General features: G+C 44.8%; 1 protein-coding gene across 1 annotated transcript in view; it reads left to right on the plus strand.

Annotated features, from left to right (window-relative positions):
* The window catches only part of LOC124802599 (protein numb), a 235,952-nt gene that overhangs the window by 120,906 nt on the left and 94,071 nt on the right, over nt 1-20,975 (plus strand). The window contains exon 5 of the mRNA XM_047263479.1: nt 7,337-7,414. Within this exon, the coding sequence (XP_047119435.1) occupies nt 7,337-7,414 (78 nt within the window). The remainder of the gene's footprint in view (nt 1-7,336; nt 7,415-20,975) is intronic.

Raw genomic sequence — 20,975 nt, forward strand, 5'->3', positions numbered from 1 at the left:
CATCTTATTGGACTGCCCCAACTCAGCCACCCTGCGACAGACTTTTAGCTTTCCATACTCGCTACCCTTGGTGTTGGCTGACAATGCCTCAGCGATGGATCTTGTTTTACGTTTTATTCGTGGTGGTGGTTTTTATCGCTTTATTTAAGGGAGGGACCTTCCACCTTATTGGTGAGTGGAGGGGATGGCAGAACCTTTTGCTCCCCCCTGACTAGATTGGCTTCAACTAGGCTTGGTGGTTCACTCCTTTCCTTATGGGGTCTGTTATGTCTTGAGCAACTCTCTTGTCTCCTGTGCTTCTTTCTTCACGCCCCTGTCATTAGTCACTTTCTTTTCCTCACATCTTCTTCTGTCTTTTTCCTTCTTTCCCTGTCAATAGTTTATCATGGATTTTGTAGTTCCCTTTTTAATGTGGGATTTTATTGGTTTTAGTTAATCTAAGGTCGGAGCGACTGATGACCCAGTAGTTTGGTCTCTTCTCCAACCAACCAACCAACAACCCAAAAACAGAGTGCCTCTCAACGCCAACTTTCTTCAAAGAAAGGTTGCTCTCACTGCCCTACTTCCCCCTCGTCCTTGCTGGGAAAGAGAGCGGGGAAAGGAACTCAACATTCAAGTCGAAAGCCGACTCGGGCACCATCAGATGTCATTATGGCACACCTGACTGATGATGAGGACATCATGGACTTTGATGCCTCATCACCTGACCCAGTCAGCCCCATCACTCCACGTCGCTCTACAAGCGACTCATCACCTCACCACAAAGACAGGGGTAAATCCAGACCACATTGAAGAAATGGCTACCATACTCCAATGAAATATCAATGGATACAGGACTCATCTGGAGGAATTGAGACTCCTTGTACAGGACAGACCCTTTTGCCTTTGCCTTCAAGAGACTTGTACTAGGAGGCTATCGCTTTGACAGAAAAGACGACCTTACTGGTGATAGGGCAAAAGGTGGGGTTGCTGTGTTCATAAAGGACATTTTTCGCACCTCACCTATTCCCTTGACAACAACACTACAAGCTGTTGCTGTTTGGATAGTGGCCTATGTTGACTTCACTGTGTGCTCTTTGTACCTACTATCTCATGAGCCTCTTGACTGTGGGGTCCTCACTTATCTTCTAGATGACCTCCCCCCCCCCCCCCACCTGTTCCTCCTTTTGGAGTACTTTAATGCACACAGTGCACTATGGGGTTCTCACATGACTTGCCCAAAGGGTCGGGCACTTGAGGATCTACTGCACACAACAGATCTCATGCTTTTGAACATGGGTCAAGCTACACATTTTAGCACAGCTACAGGTTTTTCTACCACCATAGACCTCTCTTCTGCTGCTCACCTGCTCTTAGGAACACTGCCCAATGGGCAGTGGACAATGACCTTCACGGTAGCGATCATTGACCTATCTGGATCCATCTGTCTGATTGAGCAGATCCTGAAAGAACGCCACGGAGATGGTTGTTCAAAACGGGGAACTGGATGCTTTACAGGCAGTTAGCTGCTTTCAAGCAGTGTGACAGCATCCAGGACTCGGTGGATCACATTACAGCTGTGATTCACTATGCCGCTGATGCATCCTTTCCAAACTCTGTGGAAACGCCTGGGAAGCGACCTGTCCCTTGGAATGATGAGTGTTGTTTTGCAATCAGGCACAGGAGGGCAGCAATGTGCAGATTCAATCGATGCCCTACAGATGAGAATCTTGCAAACTTTCGAATGGCGTGTGCAAAGGCAAGGAGAATAATTTGGGAGAGTAAGCAGAGTTCCTGATCTCCACCAATAGGTCCACACCCGCATGTAAAGTATGGGAAGCCATTAGGAGGATCTCAAGGCACAACTCTCGACCGCCAATAGCAGCTGTACAAATACAGGGGTCTCTTGTAACATCAGCAAGGGATATAGCTCAGACAATGGATGAATCATATAAATCCCTTAGGGCTGATTCCAGCCACGATCCCACCTTCTGTCATTATTGGGAGGCACAAGAGAAAGCTGATCTTGATTTCCGTTCCACCAACATGAAAGAGTACAACAAGCCTTTCTCTCTGTGGGAGCTGGATTCTGCATTGTCAGTTGCTTGTGATTCGACCCCTGGACACTAACTGATAACCTACAGCATGTTGCTAAACAGTTGGATCAACGGTCAAAGAAAGTCCTCCTTCAGCTCTTCAATAAAATTTGGATAACTGCCGACTTTCCCAGCTCGTGGAAGGAACCTATTTTAATCCCAATTTTAAAACCAGGAAAGGATTGGACAGACCCTGGTAGTTATCGTAGTTTTAGCCTGACAAGCTGCGTAGGAAAGACACTGGAGCGTATGGTCAATCGGCACCTAGAGTGGTTTCTGGATACCATGTCCCTACTTAGTCACTCCCAGAGCAGGTTCAGGAGGTATCGCTCCACTCTCAATAATACTGACCCTGCTCGAAGCTGCAATTCAACAAGCTTTCCTTCGTAAGCAACACCTTACCGGTTTTTTCTTCGATTTGGAAAAGCTGGGAGGACGACGGTTCAAACCCGCGTCTGGCCATCCTGATTTAGGTTTTCCGTGATTTCCCTAAATCGCTCCAGGCAAATGCCGGAATGGTTCTTTTGAAAGGGCACGGCCAGCTTCCTTCCCTGTCCTTCCCTAATCCGATGAGACCGATGACCTTGCTGTCTGGTCTCCTCCCCCACACAATCCAATTGGAAAAGGTCTACGACACTACCTGGAGGTGTAATATTTTGTCGGAGCTCCATCAGTGAGGTTCCATGGATGTCTACCAATCTTCATATCATCCTTTCTCTCGGACAAATATTTTAGATACAAGGTTGGGAATATCCTGTCTGACCATTTTAAGCAGGAGAATGGTGTCCCTCAAGGGAGCGTTTTAAGTGTCATGGCTTTCGCCATCACAATCAATAGTATTACAACCACAGTGCGACGTCCAGTACTATGTTCCTTGTTATTGGATGACTTCTCCATCTTTTGTGCATCCTCCAGCCTCGCCACGGCTACTCAGCAATTGTAACTGACATTGAGGCGGTTAGAGGAATGGTCTTGTGCCACAGGTTTTAGACTCTTATTAGAGAAAACAGTTTGTGTTGATTTTAATTGTTCTCGCTGTCTGTTTAATTTGCCCATTTTAAAACTGGGGGACACCATTCTCACTTTCAAGGAAAAAGTGAAGTATCTGGGTCTTATCTTTGATGAGAAGTTAACATGGTTGCCACACCTTAAATAATTGAAACTGAGATGTCTCAAGGTCTTAAACATCTTAAAATGTGTCAGTCATAGGTCTTGGGGAGCTGACAAAGCGTGTCTTCTCCAACTTTGTAAGGCCTTTGTGTGACCCCGGCTTTAATATGGAAGCCAGATTTATGGGTCAGCAAGGCCTTTATACCTTAAAATGTTGGTTGCAGTTCACCATGAGGGTATTAGGCTGTCAACAGGGGCCTATCGCTTGAGCCCTGTTGTTAATTTGCGTGCAGAGGCTGGTGAGCCTCCACTGTTTATTCGACATCTTCTTCTCGTGGTATGCCAAGCGTATAGGGCATTGTCTGTTCCTACATCGCCAGCATCCAGTTACGTTGTTCAGCCGCCACTGGAACGGCTGTTCAATCATCGATCACAAGCAACACGGCCATTTGGGATCTGTGCAAGGGAGAGCCTTGAATTATTACAGGTGGGGTGCATTGAGGTCCAAAGCCAGGGGTGGAGTAGGGCATCCCCCTGGCTACTACCAAGGCCTAGATTGCTTTTAGAACTGACTGCTTACAAGAAGCATTGTACCCCCGACCATGTTTTTAAAATTAAATTTAATGAAATTTTACTTAGCCACTCAGATTTTATTGCCGTCTACACGGATGGTTCTAAGCAGGGAGATGTTTTCGGTTGTTCTATCGTGTTCCCCAACATTGTCCGCAGGATAGGGCTCCTAGAGCGAGCGATTTCAGTTTATTACATAGAGCTGTTTGCTCTTCTGAGGGCAATGGAGCAGATGAGACGGCACCATGACTAAAAAATTTATCACCTGCTCCGATTCGCAAAGTGCCCTTCTCGCTGTTGTACAGATGTACCCAGCAGATGGGATGGTGCAAGTGCAGGACGCTCTCCTTCTCCTGTGAAGACAAAACAAGGAAGTCATTTTGTGCTGGGTTCCAGGGCACATAGGCATCCAGGGAAACGAACTTGCTGATGCTGCTGCTAAGGCGGCTTGCTCCCTTCCTCCTCCTGCTCGCTGTTCAGTCCCTCTGTGAGCTGCCACTTCTTTTGTGGCTAGGAAGGCCATATGTTGGTGGGAGTCCCAGTGGCTGGAAGTGATGAACAATAAACAACGTTCCATTAAGACTTCAGTGTGACCATGGATCACCTCCTTCCGCTCGTAACGGTGTGAAGAAGTGGCACTTACTTGGGGTAGAGTGGGACATTGTTCCCTGACATATGGCTTCTTCTTGCATCAGGAGGTGGCCCCAGTATGTCAGAGATGCGGGACTCGGCTGTCAGTATGATATCTTTTAACTGAGTCTGTTTTATATGATGATCTGAGGGTTGGACTGGGTCTCCCACAGGATCTTCCCTCCATTTTAACTGATAACTAGGCAAGCGTTGTTCGTGTCTTAAAATTTTGTCTGGTGTCCGGAATTCATCCCAAAATACTTGATGCGAGATCTTAATGTGTCACAGAGTGACTGGGTCGTGTATTATTTCTAAGTCGTCATCCAGCCATTGTTATTTGTCCCTTTTTTAACAGCATCCTTACACGTATTTTCTCCATGATTTTATTGAGTTATCCTGATGTGTCTCGCTGGGGTTTTATTATGGGCTTTTCTGAACCTCACCTTTTTGCGGTTGCTTTATGTTTCCTGTGGTGGAATCAAATGTAGCTTTCCAGTTTATTGATCTCCTTCCATAGATTGTAAAAATCTTTCTTTGGTATAACATTAGTGTAGGGCGCTGATGACCTAGCTGTTTAGCGCCCTCCACCATAAATCATCATCATCAAAACTTGTTCAGCCAGCAGCCGAAGGTGGTCATACCTTGTTCCATAGCTGAGTGTGTAAATTTTCTTGTAGTTACTACCCGCTTGGTAGATTTTACTGAGTTTTTATGTTCTGGGTCAGAAGAATAATATTGTTCATTGATAGTTCCACAGTGCTGACTTTTTGTTGGTGGCACAGAAAATCTGTTTTGGAAATAGTTGGTGCTTTCACTCCAGTGTCCCATTGGAGATATGGTATGTGGAGTGGCAGTGCTGTGAGGGAGGAACTTTTTGATGTGTTGTGATTACAGCCATCAAATTGGAGATACTGCTTGTGGTTTTGTTACACAGAACAGAAGTTGTATGAACCCACTTTTTTTGGGGCTGGGTGGGTCTAGATTTCAGGAAACGGAATGATAATGCTGCCACCAATTATTTTACATTATCTGTCAGACAGCACATGTAAACTTGAAGTTTTTGTTTAGATATTTGTGGGTTATGTAAGAATTCCGTTCCTGCTTCTGTTATTTTTGTGAAGTGGTCATCAACCAGAAAGTTTGAAACCGCGCGCCGGACAGGACTCGAACATATGACCTTTCATCCTGTACCTGAACCCCAAGGCTGTGGATAAGCCACGTCTCCATAATATCCTTTATTCCAGGCGTGCTAGTCACACAAGGTAGGCAGGAGAACCTGTATGAAGTTTGGAAGGCAGGAGATGAGATTGACTTGGAAATAGAGCTGGAAGGTGGGTTGTGAGGCATGCTTTGATAGCTTAGTTAGCATAGCACTTACCCACCATAAGCAAGGTCACAGGTTTGAGTCCCAGTTCAGTTTATGCTTTAAATCTACCAGGAAGTTTAAAATCAGCATATTTCATCACTGAAAATTCATTCTGAAACCTGAAGGTTGGTTTAAGACCATAGAGCTTCACTAGTCGTGGTTCTGTCGGAGGTAGTATACTGTTGCCCTTCACATCAACAGTTATTGCGAGAGGCGTAAGAAGTGAAAAGTGACAGATGAAAATCCTGGAGTAGGAGTATTGCATTTACTTGTCAGTAATTGAGAAGTTTGTTGCCATATTTTAATGTGAACTAGCTTAAAAATTAATTGTTCTTCACCATTATATATTGTCTGCAAGTAATCCATGGAATATATAACTAACTGAATAAACATATCATTTTAGTTAAGTATGAAAACATTGTTTTGACACAAAAGAATTTTTATTGCAATTACTTAGTGCTGTCTACAATTTCTGCCTACTTAGTCATGATGATAACTGTAGAGCAAATGGGATTGCATCGTTGGCAATTCGAAGTGACAATTGTGGTACTGGCATACACATGCTTAAGTAGAATTTGTTGCTTACCACCACTACTGAATGCACATTGGCTGTCAGAGAAAGTGTGATGTGGGTTCAGGGAGTGAGCCCAACTAGACTGCCATCATTAGTAACTCGTACTTGAAGACTTGCTACCAATAAATAATCAAATGATTGTGCGTTAAAATTATGTTGGGGGGATTGATGTAGATTTTTATGCATATTTTGTTAACCATTGTTATGTCATATTTTATTCTGGTGGTGGTACTATGTAATACTGAAGACCATTCAGACAAAAGAGCAGAATTTTGTAGTGTGGTGTAGCATTATATAATACTAGAATGAGAAACGAGTTACATTGCACATCACTCAGCCTTACAAAGCACAGAAGGAAGTGAGGCATTGAGACACAAATATCTTTAATCATATACTGAGCAGTGTGAAGACTCTAATAAATAATATGATTAACATTCAAACAGGAACTGAAATCATATCTGCTACAGAACAATTCACTGAAAAAAGTCTATTACATTTTGAAACTAAGCGATGAGCAATTTTGATTGACAAAACATACAGATAACTAACTCTGAAGTGGAAAGAAATCGCAGTGGAAGAATGAAGGATGAAATGATGAAGAATAATATTATTGTCTCTTCGATACCTACTTGATTGAGAAGTAGCACATCGGCCACGAAAATTGACAATGGCCAAGTGAGTGGTGTGTTGGCCACATGCCCCTCTGTATCCACATCCATTAGTGCATAAGGACCGAGGATGACATGGTGACCAGCTGGTACTGTTGGGCATTCAAGGCCTGTTTAGATGGTGGGTTGTTGTTGTTGTTGTTGTTGGGCTTTTTTTGTGTGTTGTGGAGCACTACATTTTTATTAGTTGGATTGCCTGTTTATAGAGATTAGTATAGTGCTTGTTAAGTGGTGTTCTTCCTCTTTCTTTTAATGTAAAAATATTTTTATTATGTCACTGATACTCTTGTTTTGTGCTTTATTTTAATGTAGCAAAGGAAGTAAAATTAATATTTCTTTTCAGAATTCTAGACGGAGACCAGTGCGAGCCATCTTGTATGTTTCCGGTGACGGGCTTCGTGTCGTAGAAGATGACACAAAGGTATTTTAAGAGACTATTTGCTGCTGCAGATTTCTTGTGAAAAGAAGTGGAAACTTTAAAACAGAGTGTTACATGGTTTATTGTGGGTTGAGTGATGTTTCTCTGTCTTGAGTTTGTACTGGGATAAACTTTCCTATCTGAGTTAGTCATGAAATTGAATATAAATCTTACTCCCTTGAGAATAGAGACCACGGGCTGCTGGAAAAAACTCCAGTGATTTTTTTTTTTTTTTTTTTTTTCTTTCTAGTCTTTCTGATTCTTGTTGTCAACCATTTACTAAGGCACACCAAGGTGTAAAGAAAAATATTTCTGACATCTATCCCTAAACTTTGACCATGTTGTTACCTTCTGGGATGCTCTCTCAACAAAAGTTGGTGGGACTTCCTGTTAAGTGATATTTTGTTAAATTTTGTCTTTGATAGTGTTTGTTTTGCTTAGACAAACTGACTAAAGGTTATTTACTCATCTCCGTGATCAATAAGCAGGAATGTGTGGATTTTAAAACCTTGTTGTTGTAAGATAATAGAATTGTCACCATTCCAAATCAAACATAAATTTTGGTGAGCAAGGTAGTTAAAATCTGTAATCTCAGACTTTCAGTAACAGTAAGTAAATTAAATGTCTTAACTAACAGTTTCATTAGAGAGCTATTTCGTGGAATCAGCTCTTCACTATAGTATTAATTTTGTTCTTTTCTATTGGGTACTAAGTAAGAAAATCATTTCCTCACACCAAGGTTTACAAAAATAATCTAGGCAGTTCTGATAAATCATCTAAAGATATCGTGGAAGTTAACCTGCAGTCTTTAATTTCTTTGAACATGCTCTAGTAGCAAAAGTGTATATGGATGAAAATACTCTTGCCACACACAAAACAATGAAATTCTAAACAAAATTTGAATGTTAGTGACTGTTTTCAGTGAACTTCAAATTTTACTTCAATATTACACAATAAACTATTCCCTCCTCGACCTTTGAATTAGTTATCAAGCAGTTCAGCTAACTTTAATAATCTCTTATGGTCTTTATTAAATTAAATTTTACTGTTTTTCATTATGGTATAGCATCAAGGTAGATTTTAGGATTCAGACCAGGAATATTGGTCCTTCTCATTAGTTGCTTGATCTGCTTATCTAACCAACAACACTCATCTGTAGCACCACGGCCTCAGAAACTTTTATTCTCTTCTAGCTATAACTGCTTATCGTCCATGTTCCACTTCTGTATAAGGGTATTCTGCAGGCAAATACTTTCAGAAAGACTTCCTAATGCTTAACTTTACACTAAATTTCAACAATCCCCCTCCACAACCTAGAAATGATTTTCTTGCTACAACCAGTCTAAATTTTATTTTTGTACCCAAGTAGTTAAACTCACCCACTGCTTGTAGCATCTCATTTTCTAATCTAATTCCCTCAGCATTGCCTGATTTAATTTGGCTAGATTTCATTAGCTTTATTTTACTTTTGTTGTTCATCTTATTATCTCCAGGTCATTGAGATGCTCTTCAAAGTTTTTTGGTGTGTCTGACAGAATTACAGTGTTGTGAGCTTACCTCAGAGTTTTTATTTCTTCTCAGTGAACTTTTAATTCCATTTCCAAATTTCTCCTCAGTCCCCTTTATTGCTTGTCTGACCAGGTCCTGCAGAAAGTGTCATCAATTCTGTCTCTAAGCTGGTCATAGGTTGTGTTCCAAAAATGAACAGCTTAGAGACAGAAGTGATGAAACTTTATGCAAGACCTGACCATTTTTTGCAGGACAGTGCTCAATAACATACAGTGTAAGCTGTTACTGATTTGTTTGACTGATGGGGCTGCTAAGTGCTATACCACCTACTGCACTCCCTTGACTTCAGCCCTCGTAAGTTCAATTCGATTTCTAAACTGAAGGAAACACTTCACGGCACTCGCTTGAGAACTGCTACAAATTCGTCGGGCAGTAGACCGCGCTGCTTGAACTGTCAACACAACTGTCACTGCTAAGAGTATCCTACAACTTCAACATCCCTGGCAACGGGTTATAGACAATCTGGTGACTACTTTGAATGTCGGTAAAACTTTGAAACACACATCTATTTTGTATGAGCTGTAAATAAATAGTTCCAGTATTAAATTCCCAACCCTAGTATATACCCCTTTTTTGATGTGTAGTTGTGAAACATGGGCCATGAGAAGTAAAGGTATCAGTAGAGTTCAGGCAGCTGAGATGAGAATTGGTTGTAGTATGCATACCTTCACCGAAGAGTCAAGCAGTATATTGCTCCCTCCTACGTATATCTCGTGAAGAGACCATGAGGATAAAATCAGAGAGATTAGAGCCCACACAGAGGCATACCGACAATCCTTCTTTCCACGAACAATACGAGACTGGAATAGAAGGGAGAACCGATAGAGGTACTCAAGGTACCCTCCGCCACACACCGTCAGGTGGCTTGCGGAGTATGGATGTAGATGTAGATGTAGATGTAGATTGGAAAGACAGGGAGTGATAGAATCTGAAATGAAATGATGAAATATGAAAACCACCTCACGTTGTAAGATTCCAAGAAAAAAATAATCTTGCAGTGGCTGAGATGCCCTGGACATACACAATGCATGGATGCTGACAGTGTACCAAGACTACAATGTGTGATTTGAAATACAGAAAGGAAATAAAATTAGACAGTAACGAGAGGAAAAAACTACCTTTATTACCCATTATTAAAGCTGCCAGTGGCTCAGTAAGGTGTTCAATGTGGATCAACAAAAATTTTTGTTTATTTTTGCAATACCCCAAAATGTCTGACAGGTAGCAATGCAAGTTTTAAATCCAACCTAAAACCTTTTTTTTCTGGACAACTCCTCCTATTCCGTGGATGAACTTTTATTTAAAAGCCGGTAGCCCCCCAAAAACCAACTAATTTTTAAATGTAGTTGTATGATTAGGACTGAAAAATTACATGTTCATTAATGTTAATGCTAATAACCTGTACTTGTCTTTTAAACTGACTTGTTCTATATCACTGTGATAAAAGATCATTCAAATGCTCTATTGAACATGTAACTAACTAACTCGGACTTGTGTACAGTGGATGTCATGAAATCTGAATTGAACAAGGTGTACCCAGGACAGCATGGAAGAGGGAAAGCAGTTTGAGGGGCGCGTTTGGTGAACAAGCATTGTTTGTTGACCCATCGAATAGGTGGAATGATGTTGGATGATGATGATGATGATGGCCGCGGCAGGCTGTTTCATATCCCATTATCAGAAATGGAGTAGGTGGACTCACATATGTGAAAATTAACTCCATTCAAACTGAATGGCAGAAATGAAAGCTATGGGTGAAAGAGATATGGAGATGTAGGAAGCAGGAAGAAAGGATTAGGTTGTTCTGGAAAGATAGAAACAGGGTGAACACTGGACTGGAGAAGAGAGGAGAGAAGCGAAGATGAAAGAAACTAAAGCAAATTAAGACTGTTAAGACTGGATAGAAAGCTAGAAGTAAGTACAAACCCCCTCCCCCGGCTCACATACTCAACAACCGGCTAACGCACCTTGCAGAAAATGTGCTACCAGAGACCCAGTGTGGCTTTTGCCCAAACAGAGGCACAGTGGATGCCATATTTGTTGTCAAACAAATGCAAGAAAAAAGCTTAGAGCAATATTAGCCTCTGTTCATGTGCTTTGTAGACCTGGAAAAAGCATTCGACAGAGTCCCACGGGAAGCTCTCTGGATTATGCTAAAAAAAACCAGCTGCCCTGACATAATTGTCAACTTGATAAGACAGTTTGATGACAACATGATGGCAAAAATCTGCCATGAAAACGAGCTTTCAGACCAGTTTCCTGTGACATGCGGTGTAAAACAAGACTGTGTACTGGCTCCCACACTCTTCTCACTTTATTTCGCAGCTGTTATGAGAGATGCGACCAAAGCCTGCAGTGGTCAAATGGGTCTTGACTCGAGAACTGACAAAAGTGTCTTCAACATCTCTCTCCTCGGAACAAAAACTCACATAAATAAAATATCTATCTTAGAAATTCTTTATGCAGACGTATGCATGACGGCTAATTCTCCTGAATCTCTTCAAACATAGATGAACCTGCTAAATGACTCGTGCAGAAGATTTGGTTTAGTCATAAGCATCACCAAGACACAAGTCCTTCAACAACCACTTAGGGGTTCCAATACAGACGACTGCAGTATTAAGTTGGACAACAAACATTTGGAAAACGTGTCACACTTTAAATATCTAGGCAGCCAAATTAGAAGCGACAACAGCCTGACAACAGAAATTGCAGCTCTTACAGCAAATGCAGCCTCAGATTTTGGCAAACTGAATCACCGAGTATGGAAATCAGATGATCTCAGACTACAAACTAAAATTGCAGTCTAAAAAGCAATAATATTACCAACTTTACTCTACACCTCGGAAACCGGGTGCTTTATAAAGCTGACATTAGGAGGCTAGACACCTTTTATCTTCGCTCTCTGAGATTAATTCTCAGCATGAAATGGGAATATCGTGTTCCAAACTCGCAGATTTTGCATCGCGTGAAACTGCCTGGCATTGAAGCTCTCTTAATGATGGAGTGGCCATATCATACGCATGGACGACAGTAGACTTCTCAAAGCGGTGTGCTACTCGGAGCTCTTGTGTGGAAAGCGGCGGCAAGGTGGTAAACACCTGCGATATAAAGACACCATCAAACACCTCCTCACAGCCCGTGGCATTCCGAGCAAACATTGGGAGGAGCTTGCATTGCACCGATAAGGGCGGTGCTCAACTGTACATAAGAGTGTGGAACAATTCGAGCATATCTGCCTAAAGAACCTGGACGATAAATGAAAGCTCCGCAAATCTAAGCCCAAGCCTAATTACATCTATATGTATAACTCCACTGGGCAACTGTATTGCACTTCATGTGACCAGATCTTCAAAGCAAAGTTCAGTTTTGCAAGCCACATTCGAGCCCACCACAATACGGACTGAACAACTGATGGAGTCGGTGTCACCGGACACAGCGAGGACGACATGAGAGTCTTCCATCAAAGATGAAAGCAGGCTGTGAAGTTATCACAGTACGACCATAAATGAGAGTAGTGTTGACTCCTGGCCAAATGTGTAACCTGTGGCCGGGATGCTCATGAAGGCAATTGTGTGCCTCTTTCTACCCACTGTATCAACTGCAATGGCGATCATGCCATCTCCTGAGATTGTCACATGTACCTTTATGAGTGGGGTGTCCAGGAGATCTGGGTGAAGGAAAAAGTGCCTTACCCGGTCGCTCTAAAGTTATTGGCTAGTCCAAAACCCTGCATTCTACCGTCTGGCACCTACAGTACTGTTCTTACTACATCTCGCTCCACAAAGGATATGACCACGCAGACATTCAACCTCAGATTTAGGTCCTCGTCTCCTCATCCAGCAATGCAACAAGCAACCGGCAACCCAGGAAGGAATACTCCTGCGAACCAGAAAGGCTCCAAGAAATCAAACAAAGGGAAACAGTCTTGTCCTTCACCAACTCTGAATCATCTTCAACAGTGTCATCACGTGATGCCCTCACCTGGCTGACCTCTGTGTTACGTGTTACCGGTGCACACCATCAACCATTTTTTCTATCCTGGACTCCCCAGACCAATAGAAGGAGAATGCCAATGCTCCTGTAGAGCAGGACCCTCCTGCCTCTGTGCTCTGTAGCAGTGAGTCTTCAAAGGCTGGCACTCGGCAGCCGCCGAGGTGACGCCCCTTCATTTCTTCCTCGCCATGTGTCTCCTTCAGTGGAACGTTCGTGGCTTTTGACCCAACAAAGAGCACTTACAGCTGCTCTTAGAATCGCTGTGTCTGCTTGTACTCTGCCTCCAGGAAACAAATTTGCATACTCAAGACTGCTTTGAGCTCTTGGATTTCTTCCTGGTCCACTTTGACACCCTCCCCTCCTCTGAGGATGGCATTCTGTCTCAAGGGGAAATCACGCCGCTCATCTGGGATGACATTCATAGTTAACGCATCTCCCTGACTACCCGACTCCAAGCTGTTGCAATCTGCATTTTTCTTCCTCACTTATCCTTTTCCCGTTGTACAGTTTACATCTCTCCGTCATTCAGTGTCACCAGGGCCGACTGAGACTTCCTCCTGCTTATAGGGCAACTCTCTTACTCCTTTCTGCTACTTGGTGACTATTGCACACCATTCCCTTTGGGGCTTACCAAGAACCTGTCAGAGAGGTGCCCACTTGCCTGACCTTCTACATCTACATCTACATGACTATTCTGCAATTCACATTTAAGTGCTTGGCAGAGGGTTCATTGAACCACAATCATACTATATCTCTACCATTCCACTCCCGAACAGCGCGAGGGAAAAACGAACACCTAAACCTTTCTGTTCGAGCTCTGATTTCTCTTATTTTATTTTGATGATCATTCCTACCTATGTAGGTTGGGCTCAACAAAATATTTTCGCATTCGGAAGAGCAAGTTGGTGACTGAAATTTCGTAAATAGATCTCGATGCGATGAAAAACGTCTTTGCTTTAATGACTTCCATCCCAATTCGCGTATCATATCTGCCACACTCTCCCCCCTATTACGTGATAATACAAAACGAGCTGCCCTTTTTTGCACCCTTTCGATGTCCTCCGTCAATCCCACCTGGTAAGGATCCCACACCGCGCAGCAATATTCTAACAGAGAACGATCGAGTGTAGTGTAAGCTATCTCTTTAGTGGACTTGTTGCGTCTTCTAAGTGTCGTGCCAATGAAACGCAACCTTTGGCTCGCCTTCCCCACAATATTATCTATGTGGTCTTTCCAACTGAAGTTGTTCGTAATTTTAACACCCAGGTACTTAGTTGAATTGACAGCCTTGAGAATTGTACTATTTATCAAGTAATCGAATTCCAACGGATTTCTTTTGGAACTCATGTGGATCACCTCACACTTTTCGTTATTTAGTGTCAACTGCCACGCCATACAGCAATCTTTTCTAAATCGCTCTGCAACTGATACTGGTCTTCGCATGACCTTACTAGATGGTAAATTACAGCATCATCTGCGAACAACCTAAGAGAACTGCTCAGATTGTCACCCAGGTCATTTATATAGATCAGGAACAGCAGAGGTCCCAGGACGCTTCCCTGGGGAACACCTGATATCACTTCAGTTTTACTCGATGATTTGCAGTCTATTACTACGAACTGCGACCTTCCTGACAGGAAATCACGAATCCAGTCGCACAACTGAGACGATACCCCATAGGACCGCAGCTTGATAAGAAGTCGCTTGTGAGGAACGGTGTCAAAAACTTTCTGGAAATCTAGAAATACGGAATCAACTTGAGATTCCCTGTCGATAGCGGCCATTACTTTGTGCGAATAAAGAGCTAGCTGCGTTGCACAAGAACGATGTTTTCTGAAACCATGCTGATTACGTATCAATAGATCGTTCCCTTCGAGGTGATTCATAATGTTTGAATACAGTATATGCTCCAAAACCCTACTGCAAACCGACGTCAATGATATAGGTCTGTAGTTCGATGGATTACTCCTACTACCCTTCTTAAACACTAGTGTGACCTGCGCAATTTTCCAGTCTGTAGGTACAGATCTGTCGGTGAGTGAGCGGTTGTATATGACTGTTAAATGGGGAGCTATTGTATCGGCGTAATCTGAAAGGAACCTAATCGGTATACAATCTGGACCTGAAGACTTGCCGGTATCAAGCGATTTGAGTTGCTTCGCAACCCCTAAGGTATCTACTTCTAAGAAACTCATGGTGGCAGCTGTTCGTGTTTCAAATTCTGGAATATTCCATTCGTCTTCCCTGGTGAAGGAATTTCGGAAAACTGCATTCAATAACTCTGCTTTAGCGGCACAGTCGTCGGTAACAGTACCATCGGCACTGCGCAGCGAAGGTATTGCCTGCGTCTTGCCGCTTGTGTACTTTACATACGACCAGAATTTCTTCGGATTTTCTACCAAATTTCGAGACAATGTTTCGTTGTGGAACCTATTAAAGGCATCTCGCATTGAAGTCCGTGCCAAATTTCGCGCGTCTGTAAATTTTAGCCAATCTTCGGGATTTCGTGTTCTTCTGAACTTCGAATGCTTTCTCCGTTGCCTCTGCAACAGTGTTCGGACCTGTTTTGTGTACCACGGGGGATCAGTTTCATCTCTTACCAATTTATGAGGTATGAATCTCTCAATTGCTGTTGCTACTGTATCTTTGAATTTGTGCCACATCTCGTCTACATTTGCATAGTCAGTTCGGAAGGAATGGAGATTGTCTCTTAGGAAGGCTTCTAGTGACACTTTATCCACTTTTTTAAATAAAATTATTTTGCGTTTGTTTCTGCTGGATTTGGAAGAAACGGTATTGAGCCTAGCTACAACGACCTTGTGATCACTAATCCCTGTATCAGTCATGATGCTCTCTATCAGCTCTGGATTGTTTGTGGCTAAGAGGTCAAGTGTGTTTTCGCAACCATTTACAATTCGCGTGGGTTCGTGGACTAACTGCTCGAAATGATTTTCGGAGAAAGCATTTAGGACAATCTCGGAAGATGTTTTCTGCCTACCACCGGTTTTGAACAAGTATTTTTGCCAACATATCGAGGGAAGGTTGAAGTCCCCACCAACTATAACCGTGTGAGTGGGGTATTTATTTGTTACGAGACTCAAATTTTCTCTGAACTGTTCAGCAACTATATCATCGGAGTCTGGGGGTCGGTAGAAGGAGCCAATTATTAACTTAGTTCGGCTGTTAAGTATAACTTCCACCCATACCAAATCGCACGGAGTGTCTACTTCGACTTCACTACAAGATAAACCACTACTGACAGACACAAACACTCCACACCAATTCTGCCTAACCTATCTTTCCTGAACACCGTCTGAGACTTCGTAAAAATTTCTGCAGAACTTATTTCAGGCTTTAGCCAGCTTTCTGTACCTATAACGATTTCAGCTTCTGTGCTTTCTATTAGCGCTTGAAGCTCAGGGACTTTCCCCAGCACAACTACAACAATTTACAACTACAATTCCGACTGTTCCTTGATCCAAGCACGTCCTGTATTTGCCATGCACCCTTTGAGATTGCAGCCCACCCCGTACTTTCCCGAGGTCTTCTAACCTAAAAAACTGCCCAGTCCACGCCACACAGCCTCCGCTACCCATGTAGCCGCCAGCTGAGTGTAGTGAACTCCTGACCTATTCAGCGGAACCCGAAACCCCACCACCCTATGGCGCAAGTCAAGGAATCTGTAGCCAACACGGTCGCAAAACCGTCTGAGCCTCTGATTCAGACCCCCCCCCCCCCCCAGGGGGTCCACAACTCTTTTGTGGATACGTGCGTGGCGAGCACGGGGCTCCGAGCCATTGCACCCTTCTTTCTCTCCAGGGCTGCATTTCCTTTCCCTTCCCCTCATTTCCCCTGCTTGCTCCTTTCCCTTCCCCTCATTTCCCCTCCTTGCTCCTTTCCCCTCGCCCTCTCCTCTCCCTCTCTTGGTGTCCTTGCTTATGTTGGCTATCCTCCTGGTTCTGTTGATTTTCCAATTCGGCTTTGTTGCGTAATCATCTCCTCCTTTTGGCATTCCTTGGTCCCCCTCTGGGGTTTGACCTCCATTACAAAATTTCTCCTCCGTAGTGTGAGCCATTTGGGGAAGAGCATCTTACCTAGTGTCTCCGACGTGCGCCCTCGTAGTACATTCCACCTTTTCTTTCACGTCGTTGTCTGATACTAGGGTGCATAGCCAGCACGGTAGCCAGCCCGTGTGGTGGGGTCGCTATGTACCCTTTTGGTTGAGCCCCCTGAACACACAGGGATCACACTTCTGATACCTGAGCTGTGACCACCTCATGCATGCCTTGGAGTGGTTGCTCATCATCCTGGAGCATCGGAACTCCCGGCAATGGCCGCTGTGCCAGACGGCCCTTGCTGTGGCTGGGTGGCGCCCGTGAGGAGAGCCCCTGATCGGAGTGGGTGGTATCAGGGTGGACGCTATGCAGATGAAACGCATATGGGTCCAAAACTCTGGCCGTTCTTCTGTGGCCGTCTCTCTGCGTGGAACTGATTCCTCAAGTGCTGCTTCTCTTGCCCCTTCGGCCTTCCCTTCCATGGCTACCCCCTGGGAAGAGGGTCAGGCCCGTCGTCTAGGGGCAAAACCTTTCCCTCGTTATCTAGTTTGCACCAGGACTGCTGGAGATACTTTCACCAGTGTCAAACCTTTATTCTTTGTGGAACACATTGAAGACAAGTTTGGCGAAGTGGACTCCCCGAGCAAGATGCGGTCGGGTTCGTTGCTGATAAAAACTGCTTCAGCTGCCCAATCTGCGGCCCTTCGTGCCTGTACCCATCTTGGCACAATTCCTGTGTCCATTACCCCTCACCAGTCTCTAAATATGGTACAAGGTGTGATTTTTCACAGGGACCTCATCCTTCAAACTGATGAGGAACTTTGGCACAATCTCGGACGGTGGGGTGTTCACTTTGTTCGGCGTGTTCAGAAGGGTCCTAAAGACAATCGTATTGATACTGGTGCCTTTATCCTGGCCTTTGAAGGGGATACCCTCCCTGAGAGAGTTAAGATTATGGTCTATCGCTGTGATGTGAAGCCGTACATCCCACCTCCTATGAGGTGTTTTAAGTACTTGCGTTTTGGACACATGTCTTCCCGCTGTTCACAGGCCCCTCTCTGTGGTGACTGTGGACGTCCACTCCATGAGGGGAGTCCCTGTGTTCCCCCTCCTGTATGTGTAAATTGTCATGGTAGTCATTCAACCACGTTCACCAGATTGCCCAGTATATAAGAAAGAAAAAAAGATACAGGAGTATAAGTCCCTCGATCGTTTAACCTACACAGAGGCCCGTAAGAAATATGCACGACTACACCCTGTGTCCATGACATTAGTTACGCCTTGGTTACATCTTCACCCCACTCCTCCTTCCTTACCCCCATCCCGGACCCCTCTCCTCCCCCCCTCCCCTGCGGCTCCCACACCTTCTCCTATGGGCGCTGCTCCCCCTCCCCAGCCGGAGAAGTGTCCCACTCCTTCGGCGTCTGCCGGTCAAGGGCGCCTCTCCCGGGATGCCCCTTCCCAGCACCTTCCAGGCCAAAGGTCTGCTGCCGTGCGACGACCGCGAGAGCCGCTGTCTGTCGGCCCCCAGGTCGCCCGGTCTCTTTCTGTTCCTGATCTTGCTGCAGCTGGCTCCTTTATGCCACACAGCCCTCCTTGATCTCAGCCTGAAAAGAAGAAGAAACATAAGTCCCGGGACAAAGAGCCTCTGGTGTCACCGGAGGTCCCTTCCCCGACTTCACAACCGGATTCTGACCTGTCGTTCATGGATGTCGCCCCCTCCTTGTCGGTGACGGGCGGGGACCCGTCGTTATGACTGGATTTAGCGTGTTCAGCCCCCATTTAAACCATCGTTCTGTGGTTCTCCAATGGAATTGTAATGGATACTATCGTCACCTTGCGGAATTGAAATCTCTTCTTTCGTCCTACTCTGCAGCTTGTGTCGTTCTCCAGGAATCTCATTTTACTGATGCTCACTCACCGACCCTCCGTGAGTTCCGTGTTTTCTGTCGAAATCGGGTCGGACCCTTGCGGGCTTCTGGTGGCGTTTGTACATTGGTCCGTACAGACATTTCTAGCACATGGATTCCTCTCCAAACTACATTGGAAGCGGTTGCTGTTAGGGTCCACTTAGACTCTGCAGTCACAGTTTGCAATCTTTATCTCCCTCCTGACAGGACTCTTACACCTGCTGCCTTAACCGCCCTTCTTCAGCAACTTCCTCTTCCCTTCCTCCTCCTTGGGGATTTTAATGCTCATCACCCTTTGTGGGGCAGTGCCTTTCCATCTAGACGAGGTCTTCTTATAGACTAATTTATTGCAGACCACGACCTGTGCCTTCTTAATGATGGCTCCCCTACTCATTTCAGTGCTGGTCATGGTACCTTTTCTGCCATTGATCTTTCTCTTTCTTCTCCCTCTCTCCTCCCTTCATTACACTGGTCGCCACACGACGACCTTTGTGATAGTGACCATTTCCCGTTGATTATCACGCTCCCTTCCTGCTCCCCGATGGACAGGTTACCTCGTTGGTCTTTCCACCGCGCCGATTGGCCTCTATACACTGCACAGGTCGAGTTTTCTCCCTCTTTGTCGGGTTGTATTGATGACGTCCTATGTGACGTGTCTGACGCGATTGTTCGCGCTGCTACCCTTGCTGTCCCGCGCTCATCTGGACCATTTCGTCGCCGTCGAGTCCCGTGGTGGAGTACGGCCATTGCCATTGCCATCCGTGATCGCCGTCGAGCTTTGCAACACTTTAAGAGGCACCCATCCATAGCCAGCCTTACTACCTTTAAACGCCTCCATGCTAAAGCCCATTATTTAATCAAACAGAGTAAGCGGATATGTTGGGAACGATTCGTTTCTTCCCTTGGTTCTACTGTCCCTCTGTCACGGGTATGGGCTACACTTCGTTCTCTCCAAAGTTGCCATCGGCAGTCCACCCTCCCAGGCCTTCACCTCCCAGATGGCATTTGTACGGACCCATTAGTTCTTGCAGAACATCTTGCGACCCATTTTGCAGTGGCGTCAGCGTCAGCCTCCTATCGAGCTGCTTTCCTTCATCAAAAACAGCTGGCTGAAGCTTCCACCTTATGTTTCACCCCTTGTGAGTCAGAATCTTACAACGAACCTTTTACTGAATAGAAATTTCTTTCTGCTCTATCTTCTTCTCATGATACGGCCCCTGGCCCAGATTCCATTCATAACCAACTGCTTCACCATCTCAGTGCTCCACAACGGCAACATCTTCTTCGGGTGTTTAACCGTCTCTGGCTCCAGGGTGACTTCCCTTCTCAGTGGAGGGATAGTATCATGGTTCCTGTCCTTAAGCCTGGTAAGAACCCCCTATCTGTTGACAGCTATCGGCCAATTAGTTTGATCAATGTTGTTTGTAAGTTACTTGAACGGATGGTAGCCCGTCGGCTCAATTGGGTCCTCGAATCTCGGGATCTATTGTCGCCTTACCAGTGTGGCTTTCGAGAGGGACGGTCTTCAATTGATCATTTACTTCGCCTGGAAACCGCAGTTCGGCAGGCTTTTTCCCAGCGCCGCCATTTGGTTGCAGTGTTTTTTGACCTTCGTAAGGCCTATGACACGGCCTGGCGCCATCACATCTTACTTACCCTTCATCAGTGGGGTCTTCAGGGTCCACTCCCGATTTTTATCCGCCAATTCCTGATCCATCGGTCATTCAGAGTTCGAGTTGGTACTGCTTTTAGTTCTCCACGGACCCAGGAGATGGGCATTCCACAGGGTTCTGTCTTGAGTGTCCTTCTTTTCCTCATTGCTATCGATGGACTTGTGGCCTCTGTCGGTCCCTTGGTCGCCCCTGCCCTGTATGTGGATGATTTCTGCATTTGGGTTAGTTCCTCCTCGATGGCATCTGCAGAGCGGCAGCTCCAGGTAGCTATACGGCGTGCCTCTGCATGGACCCTCTCACATGGGTTTCAATTCTCTCCTTTAAAATCGCGAGTGGTCCACTTCTGTCGCCGTACTACGAT

The sequence above is a fragment of the Schistocerca piceifrons genome, chromosome 6, assembly GCF_021461385.2.
Source record: "Schistocerca piceifrons isolate TAMUIC-IGC-003096 chromosome 6, iqSchPice1.1, whole genome shotgun sequence".
NCBI lineage: Eukaryota > Metazoa > Arthropoda > Insecta > Orthoptera > Acrididae > Schistocerca > Schistocerca piceifrons.